The sequence below is a fragment of the Salvelinus namaycush genome, chromosome 1 (assembly GCF_016432855.1).
Source record: "Salvelinus namaycush isolate Seneca chromosome 1, SaNama_1.0, whole genome shotgun sequence".
NCBI lineage: Eukaryota > Metazoa > Chordata > Actinopteri > Salmoniformes > Salmonidae > Salvelinus > Salvelinus namaycush.
The window spans coordinates 58865981-58875368 of record NC_052307.1 but is presented as its reverse complement, the minus strand read 5'-3'; the positions used below and the strand labels follow the sequence as shown (position 1 = coordinate 58875368).

General features: G+C 43.3%; 2 protein-coding genes across 2 annotated transcripts; one reads left to right on the top strand and one right to left on the bottom strand.

Moving 5' to 3' along the window:
* Window positions 1–4937: 4937 nt before the first annotated feature.
* LOC120052342 (embryonic polyadenylate-binding protein 2-B-like) lies at window positions 4938–7629 on the top strand. Its single transcript, XM_038999200.1, has 6 exons — window positions 4938–5006; window positions 5523–5615; window positions 5966–6058; window positions 6196–6302; window positions 6465–6552; window positions 6710–7629. Exons 1-6 carry the CDS (start codon window positions 4938–4940, stop codon window positions 7028–7030), a joined length of 771 nt encoding a protein of 256 aa, XP_038855128.1. The 3' UTR covers window positions 7031–7629.
* trappc2l (trafficking protein particle complex 2-like) lies at window positions 7426–9258 on the bottom strand. The gene is made up of 5 exons (XM_038991382.1): window positions 9129–9258; window positions 8299–8471; window positions 8112–8199; window positions 7940–8019; window positions 7426–7855 (listed from the first exon to the last, which is right to left on the bottom strand). The coding sequence occupies exons 1-5, from the start codon at window positions 9159–9161 to the stop codon at window positions 7810–7812; spliced, it is 420 nt and encodes a 139-aa protein (XP_038847310.1). The 5' UTR covers window positions 9162–9258; the 3' UTR covers window positions 7426–7809.
* Between the last annotated feature and the right edge of the window lie 130 nt (window positions 9259–9388).

Below are 9388 nucleotides of genomic sequence, written 5' to 3'. Positions count from 1 at the left end.
AGAGAGGGGAGAAAGAGGTCAAAGCACAGGGTAGGGCAGTGTGAGCAGAACCAGCGGTGTCGTTTGACTTAGCAAACGAGGATCGGATGTCGTCGACCTTCTTTTCAAAATGGTTGACGAAGTCATCCGCAGAGAGGGAGGAGGGGGGGGAGGGGGAGGAGGATTCAGGAGGGAGGAGAAGGTGGCAAAGAGCTTCCTAGGGTTAGAGGCAGATGCTTGGAATTTAGAGTGGTAGAAAGTGGCTTTAGCAGCAGAGACAGAAGAGGAAAATGTAGAGAGGAGGGAGTGAAAGGATGCCAGGTCCGCAGGGAGGCGAGTTTTCCTCCATTTCCGCTCGGCTGCCCGGAGCCCTGTTCTGTGAGCTCGCAATGAGTCGTCGAGCCACGGAGCAGGAGGGGAGGACCGAGCCGGCCTGGAGGATAGGGGACATAGAAAGTCAAAGGATGCAGAAAGGGAGGAGAGGAGGGTTGAGGAGGCAGAATCAGGAGATAGGTTGGAGAAGGTTTGAGCAGAGGGAAGAGATGATAGGATGGAAGAGGAGAGAGTAGCGGGGGAGAGAGAGCGAAGGTTGGGACGGCGTGATACCATCCGAGTAGGGGCAGTGTGGGAAGTGTTGGATGAGAGCGAGAGGGAAAAGGATACAAGGTAGTGGTCGGAGACTTGGAGGGGAGTTGCAATGAGATTAGTGGAAGAACAGCATCTAGTAAAGATGAGGTCAAGCGTATTGCCTGCCTTGTGAGTAGGGGGGGAAGGTGAGAGGGTGAGGTCAAAAGAGGAGAGGAGTGGAAAGAAGGAGGCAGAGAGGAATGAGTCAAAGGTAGACGTGGGGAGGTTAAAGTCACCCAGAACTGTGAGAGGTGAGCCATCCTCAGGAAAGGAACTAATCAAGGCGTCAAGCTCATTGATGAACTCTCCAAGGGAACCTGGAGGGCGATAAATGATAAGGATGTTAAGCTTGAAAGGGCTGGTAACTGTGACAGTGTAACAGTATAACTTTAGTACGTCCCCTCGCCCCGACACGGGCGCGAACCAGGGACCCTCTGCACACATCAACAACTGACACCCACGAAGCGTCGTTACCCATCGCTCCACAAAAGCCACGGCCCTTGCAGAGCAAGGTGCAACCCTACTTCTAGGTTTCAGAGCAAGTGACGTAACTGATTGAAATGCTACTAGCGCGTACCCGCTAACTAGCTAGCCATTTCACATCCGTTACACTCACCCCCCTTTCAACCTCCTCTTTTTCCGCAGCAACCAGTGATCCGGGTCAACAGCATCAATGTAACAGTATAACTTTAAACCGTCCCCTCGCCCCGACCTCGGGCGCGAACCAGGGACCCTCTGCACACATCAACAACTGACACCCACGAAGCGTCGTTACCCATCGCTCCACAAAAGCCGCGGCCCTTGCAGAGCAAGGTGCAACACTACTTCTAGGTTTCAGAGCAAGTGACGTAACTGATTGAAACGCTAGTAGCCCGTACCCGCTAACTAGCTAGCCATTTCACATCCGTTACACTCACCCCCCTTTCAACCTCCTCCTTTTCCGCAGCAACCAGTGATCCGGGTCAACAGCATCAATGCAACAGTATAACTTTAAACCGTCCCCTCGCCCCGACACGGGCGCGAACCAGGGACCCTCTGCACACATCAACAACTGACACCCACGAAGCATCGTTACCCATCGCTCCACAAAAGCCGCGGCCCTTGCAGAGCAAGGTGCAACCCTACTTCTAGGTTTCAGAGCAAGTGACGTAACTGATTGAAATGCTACTAGCGCGTACCCGCTAACTAGCTAGCCATTTCACATCCGTTACAACAGCATGGAATTCAAAGGAGGCGATAGACAGATGGGTCAGGGGAGAAAGAGAGAATGTCCACTTGGGAGAGATGAGGATCCCAGTGCCACCACCCCGCTGACCAGAAGCTCTCGGGGTGTGCGAGAACACGTGGGCAGACGAGGAGAGAGCAGTAGGAGTAGCAGTGTTATCTGTGGTAATCCATGTTTCCGTCAGTGCCAAGAAGTCGAGGGATGGCAAGAACAGCTGATTTTAATCAGAACAACAGTTTTCAGCTCTGCTAATATAATTGCAAAAGGGTTTTGTCATGATCAATTAGCCTTTTAAAATGATAAACTTGGATTAGCTAAGACAACGTGCCATTGGAACACAGGAGTGATGGTTGCTGATAATGGGCCTCTGCACGCTTATGTAGATATTCCATTAAAAATCTGCCATTTCCAGCTACAAAAGTCATGTACAACATTAACAATGTCTACACTGTATTTCTGATCAATTTGATGTTATTTTAATGGACAACATTTTTTGCTTTTCTTTCAAAAACAAGGAGATTTCTAAGTGACCCCAAACTTCTGAATGGTAGTGTATATACAGTACCAGTCAAAAGTTTGGACACACCTACTTAAATTTTTTACCAATTTCTACATTGTAGAATAATAGTGAAGACATCAAACTATGAAATAACACATATGGAATCATGTAGTAAGCAAAAAAGTGTTCAACAAATCCAAATATATTTTATATTTGAGGTTCTTCAAAGTAGTCCCCCTTTGCCTTGACAGTTTGCACGCTCTTGGCATTCTCTCAACCAGCTTCATGAAGTTGTCACCTGGAATACATTTTAATTAACAGGTGTGCCTTGTTAAACGTTAATTTTTGGAATTTCTTTCCTTCTTAATGTGTTTGAGCCAATCAGTTGTGATGTGACAAGGTAGGGATGGTATACAGGAGATAGCCCTATTTGGTAAAAAAACAGGTCCATATTATGGCAAGAACAGCTCAAATAAGCAAAGAGAAATGAGGTCCATCATTACTTTAAGACATGAAGGTCAGTCAATCTGGAACATTTCAAGAACTTTTAAAGTTTTTTCAAGTGCAGTCGCAAAAACCATCAAGCACTATGATGAAACTGGCTCTCATGAGGACCGCCACATGAAAGGAAGACGCAGAGTTACCTCTGCTGCAGAGGATAAGTTCATTAGAGTTATCAGCCTCAGAAATTGCAGCCCAAATAAATGCTTCACAGAGTTCATGTAACAGACACATCTCAACATCAACTGTTCAGAGGAGACTGCGTGAATCAGTCCTTCATGGTCGAATTGCTGCAAAGAAACCACTACTAAAGGACACCAATTAGAAGAAGAGACTTGCTTGGGCCAAGAAACACGAGCAATGGACATTAGATCGGTGGAAATCTGTCCTTTGGTCTGATGAGTCCAAATTTGCAATTTTTGGTTCAAACCGCCGTGTCTTTGTGAGACGCAGAGTAGGTGAATGGATGATCTCCGAATGTGTGGTTCCCACCCTGAAGCATGGAGGAAGAGGTGTGATGGTGTGGGGTTGCTTTGCTGGTGACACTGTCAGTGATTTATTTAGAATTCAAGGCACACTTAACCAGCAGGTCTACCACTGAATTCTGCAACGATACGCAATCCCATCTGGTTGGCACTTAGTGGGACTATCATTTGTTTTTCAACAGGACAATGACCCAACACACCTCCAGGCTCTGTAAGGGCTATTTGACCAAGAAGGATAGTGAAGGATAGCTGCATCAGATGACCTGGCCTCCACAATCACCCGACCTCAACCCAATTGAGATGGTTTGGGATGAGTTGGACCGCAGAGTAAAAGAAAAGCAGCCAACAAGTGCTCAGCATATGTAAGGAACTCCTTCAAGACTGTTGGAAAAGCATTCCTCATGAAGCTGGTTGAGAGAATGCCAAGAGTGTGTAAAGCTGCCATGAAGGCAAAGGGTGACTACTTTGAAGAATATAAAATATTACATATATTTTGATTTGTTTAACACTTTTGTGGTTACTACATGATTCCATATGGGTTATTTCATAGTTTTGATGTCTTCACTATTATTCTACAATGTAGAAAATAGTAAAAATAAAGAAAAACCCTTAAATAAGTAGGTGTGTCCAAACTTTTGACTGGTTCTGTATATATAAAAGTATGGTATGGGACAATAGGCCTATACAAACGTTTTTGAGAAAGATAATTTGATAAATATTTGTATAATTGGTTTCTTTTCGTTTTGACAAGAGATGAAAATGCAATGAATTGGAGGTTATTTGTTGATGTAAAAATCGAAATTTACCCAATTATTTTATTTGGGATGGGGTGGGGTCACGAGAAATTCTTGGGTAAAAAATGGGGTCTCAGCTGAGTTTGAATGCCACTATAATCTGATAGACTTTAAAACGGGATTTGTAAAGGTAACGGTACATGTACCAGCAGAAATATTAAAGTACACAACAGAAACATTAAAGTTAACATGTGACTGAGTCCAATAGGCTTAGGCTACTTCTTACATTTAGGCACCCTCTGTGGGTCAGAAATCAACCGTTAGGTTAAGATGAACGTAAATCATAGACAAAGACCACAACAGGCTTTTTACTGTTATTTTCATTATATTACACATAGTCCATAGAGGGGGACAGTGGTGTACGGGCAGCATTTGGACAAGTCCCCTTATCCTGACCTGACATTGTAATCAATAGCAGTTCGTATTGAAACCACACGAGAATGCATTTATTTGCATTTATGAAAATAAAATGATACCTTATAGATTTATTTTCATAAAATGCCAATCCAACAACTGATGGGGCGAGCCCACAACCATGTGATAATTAATTGACATTTCCTCTCGTCATATTTGACAGACAGGTAAGCAACCACTATTGACAAGGGCGTGGGTAGATTCCGTCCGCGGGAAGATATTTTTATTTAATCCAAACAAATTTCCGTATACAGGCTACATTTATTAACCTTATTCAAATCGGAGAAGTGATTAAAAAAAACATCGATTGCATTGGAGTCTTCTACACTGGACTGGCTACAAGAGAGCGACGTCGCGGGGATTGAAGTGGCGTCTGCGGGCATGGGTTTGGTGTCTGCTGTTGAGCACTGAATATGGCGGAGCAAAGGCAAGATATGTACATAGAAGGCGAGCTCGCGGGAGATCATTACATGGAGGACCCGGTATGTAAGAAAACAAGATAATTGCATTCGGCCTTGCGTGATACAAATTGCAGGCTAGCCTACTGTTTTTTTTTTTCTTGAATGCGCAATTGATTGTAGGCTACATAACAACGTAGGGTCAAAGGATATTCCAGGTAGCCTATTGTATTATTACTGCAGCACACATGCTACGTCTATGTTCCACCTATGTTACCTGATTGATATGACAGTTTTGTAGGTTTAAACTGCATTATCTTGCCACAATATATCCATCCACTGGGGCGCGCCTGCGTAATGTGGCAGCAGCAAGTGTGGTTCTGAACAATATAATTGCATCCTCAAACAACAACTTAAAACAGCTGTTCAAATAGGCCACAGATGCTAGGCATCCGAAACCTCAAGGCGCTCATCTCATACATTTCAGACATGTTTTTATGTTGTCTGAAAGTTAAGAAATGGTCTCATACTGCATATTCCTACACTACCCCTTATGACAATGCGTATTTCAGATGTTTTGGCATTTCCCATTCCATATAGGAGCTTGAAGCCATCAAGGCACGGGTGCAAGAGATGGAGGAGGAGGAGCGGCTGAGAGCAGTGCAGTATGAGGCAACAGAGAGACAGATCCAGGCAGGTGAGCTCCTGTTCAGCTGAGCTCCAGCTCCTGTTCAGCCTAGCCAGCTGGCCCACACCTGAGCCCATCTGCTGGGCTGGCCTGCCACGGTGTGGCTCACATGAGCCTCATCATTGCCCAATGAGACGAGCAGTGAGCCGCAGCGTTCCAGAAGGGTTTTATCATTGCCCAAGGCCCGGCAGCCTCTATTTCAGGTTGTCCCTTCCTCCGATGGAATGGGGCTGTCGTCTTGCAAACTCCTCTTGATAAATACATCTAAGTAGTCCTCAGTTCCTCTTGGTGTTGTTGTAAATAGTTGCTTTGTGTTTGATGTCTTTCAATTTCAGTCGTGTGCAATATGCTCCAGTGTTCTCTTCTGTTCAAAACAGCAGGAATGTTCTATACAATGACCCATGAGGAAAGGATAGATGCTGACAACAGATCTGTCTATGTGGGGAATGTAAGGTTTATTTTTTTTATTAATGTCTACATTTTGCATTCATGTCAAGTTATACACAATTCATATTTGATACGATATCCACACAGTAACTGAGGGTCCTCATGCATAGACTCATGATATTATATGGAAATGAACAGGTGGAGTATGGTGCCACTGCAGATGAGTTGGAGATCCATTTCAATGGCTGTGGTCCTGTCAACAGAGTAACCATCCTTTGTGACAAATTCTCTGGCCATCCCAAGGGGTGAGGTTAACTATCCATCCCATCATGTGGGACCTCAGTTTCAATGCAAAGTCCAATTACATGGTTTATGCACCGTTTTATTTGTTTCTTGGACATTTTGTATGTTCTGTTAACAATTTGAGTATGTGATTGTGTATAAGTTAACAACTTTCTTTCTCCCAGTTTTGCATATATTGAGTTCCATGACAGGGACTCAGTGCAGACTGCCATGAGCCTGGATGAGACGGTATTCAGAGACAGAGTCATAAAGGTTAGTAGGAAGGGAAACCTGAATTCTAAATTCAAAACACACTTGATTGATAAAGTTGCACATTCATGAATAAATTGAGCAGAATTAAGTTTTCCTGTTAATTGTCAATTATGATTCCAGGTCTTTTAGTAGGTTGTTTGTGGCCTTTGCATTGCAGGTATTGCCTAAAAGGACCAACATGCCAGGAATCAGCACCACAGACCGGGGGATTCACAGAGGTGCTCGATCCAGGGGACGAGGTTTCCACCCACCCAGATACAATGGGTATCAACAAGGCAGGTTCCGCTACAATACTGGCCCTGCCAGGTCAGTCTCACCACACCCCTACGGGCCCCCAGCTGGGAAGAGACACTGGGGGGTTCCTGAGCACCGTGAGCAGGGCCCTAAACGACACCCATGCCTTCTCCTCATAACCCCACCGACTGACCACTCGGGGCCAGGGCACAGTGGACACATGCACCCGCAGCAACACTACTGAATCACGTCTGGATTCAAGTGATTGTTTGATATCAACATGGAATGAGAATTTCAGGAAATCGTGACTTGCTCGTCTCTACTCGACTCATTTGCAAATTATTTTCAATGCATGTTAATGGGCAGAAATCGAGAGAAAAGCAGATTTCAACCTCATTGAATTAATTCATATGGCAACTTTTGTTAACAGCCTCTATAAAAAGTTATTGCAACTTAATCCTAACAAGACAGACTTTGCAATGGCCATTTTGTCCTCTTATTGTAGGGGAAATGGATGAGGCCAGCCTTGTTTTGCTGCTTAATACAGTTAAAGATTGTGCCTATGGTGTTATTTTATTTATTGAGCAGTTTCTGTGCCATTATTTACCCCAATAACTTTTTGAATGCACAGCCATTTGCCATGTCAGATACTTTTTTTTTTTTAAGGATGTTTTGATCAGATCACTCATTTTGTTGGTGTGGCTATCGAGCTTGTAAGTATAGTTGTTGTAAAACACCAAACAAATGATAACATTTGGGGTGTGATTGGCTTTCTTTTGTAACTATATTGACATGCAATTGGCAGTTTGAGCGATTGAGTTGTTGCTATGTACTTGAAGCAATGTTTATGGCTGTATATAATTTGTCAAACATCTTTTGCTTTAGAAATGAATAAATGAATTACACTTGATAGTGCTTCTTTGAAATGGAGGTTCTGATGGACATAGTTTATTTCACTGTTATACACGAGGCAACATGTAAAGAGTTTCAGGAAATTATGTACAGATGTTCAGGAGGACAATATCAGCTAGCTTGCACCATCATTGCAGACACAATGCTGTCAAAGGCCCTGGAGAAAAAAGGTGGAAATCAATGATTATAGCAATTTTGATATACACCATTACATAATTAACAGTTTGTGGGGATAGCTTACTTAGACTGAATGGTGTCTCCAGGATTATAGAATGGGTTGCACATCACATCAGTAAATGAGTTATGTAGCTTTCTGAACATCTGAAGGAAAGAATAACTGTGTCAAGTAGTTTCATCAAAATCAGATCCCCAGAAAGCCATTAAGAGAACCATACAGTCAGGGGTTGACTTACACTTCTAATCTCATTGTCCCGCAGAGACGTGTTTGACGAGTCCACGACAATGACAAACTTCACCTTGGAGTTTGTCACATAGCCATATCTGGTATGTCGGTAAAGGAGTATACATTCAATTTGATAGGAGAAAAAACATGATGCAGACAGGAGTGTAATGTACAATTTTATCAAATGAGAAGGATACACTTTGTAGTCCTCCGTTGGGTACAGCAACCCAAGGTAAAGCTCTCTCTGGTCTGCCATAGCTTTGCCGACTGCTGAAATCTTCTCTTCCACCACATCCAGAGAGGTATGCACTGTGTAGTGGAACTTCAGTTCATTCTGTACGGGTACACTTCGGATGAACAGAGGATAATTCTAACAGAATAGGGAATTAATTAGTGCAACCTTCCATAATAAAACCTCAATTCATCACAAAATTTAAACTGGCCAAATACTTGCAGATAGAATGTATATGGTGCTGGACCACAGGTTGAGGGTGTGCAATCTTTTGTTCCAACCCAATAACACACCTGAGGGCTTAATGATGAGCTAGTTTGTTAACATTGGGTGTGTTGGGCTAGAATTTAAAAAAAACTCAACCTTTGGTTTGGACCAAGATTGAAGGACAGCACTGATCTGCATATGAATTGAATACGAATAGCGAGCTACGTCTGAACCTTTAACCTAAAGTCTGACTTGATGCATTATTATTGTATGCTTATCTCTCAAGTGAACCCTACGACATAGGCTACTAACTAGCTAGTCAGTTCTAAATAAACCATAATCAATTTAGCTAACTAACTAGTTAGCCCAGTTGGCTAGCTACTACCTAGCCTTATAGCATCACAGTCACCACTCAGGTTCGTAGAGGGGTTGGGTTAAATGCGGAAGACACGTTTCAGTTGAATGCATTCAGTCGTACAACTGACTAGGTATCCCCCTTTCCCATTGGAGGCTAATACATTTAAAAAAAAAAATGCAAATTACATTCCATCAAATGTCGAGGTAAATAGCATTCTTGTTTCATGTTACCTCTTTAGCGATGACAGCGATACAGACCGCCATCTTGGAATGATGTCTGCTGTGCCTGCCAAGACGTATCACGTGACTGTGTGTGCTAGCTAAAGACAAGTCAGATAACTTCAATTTCTCCCGTAATTTTGTGTAACTGTTCATGGAAAATAACGGGACTTGTGTTTTTAAGCGTGTCTACATCGGGTAGTAAAGTCAGCTTCACCCACTTGAATATGCGCAAGTGTTGCGCTAAAAAAGCTCGTGAAAGCAAACAATTA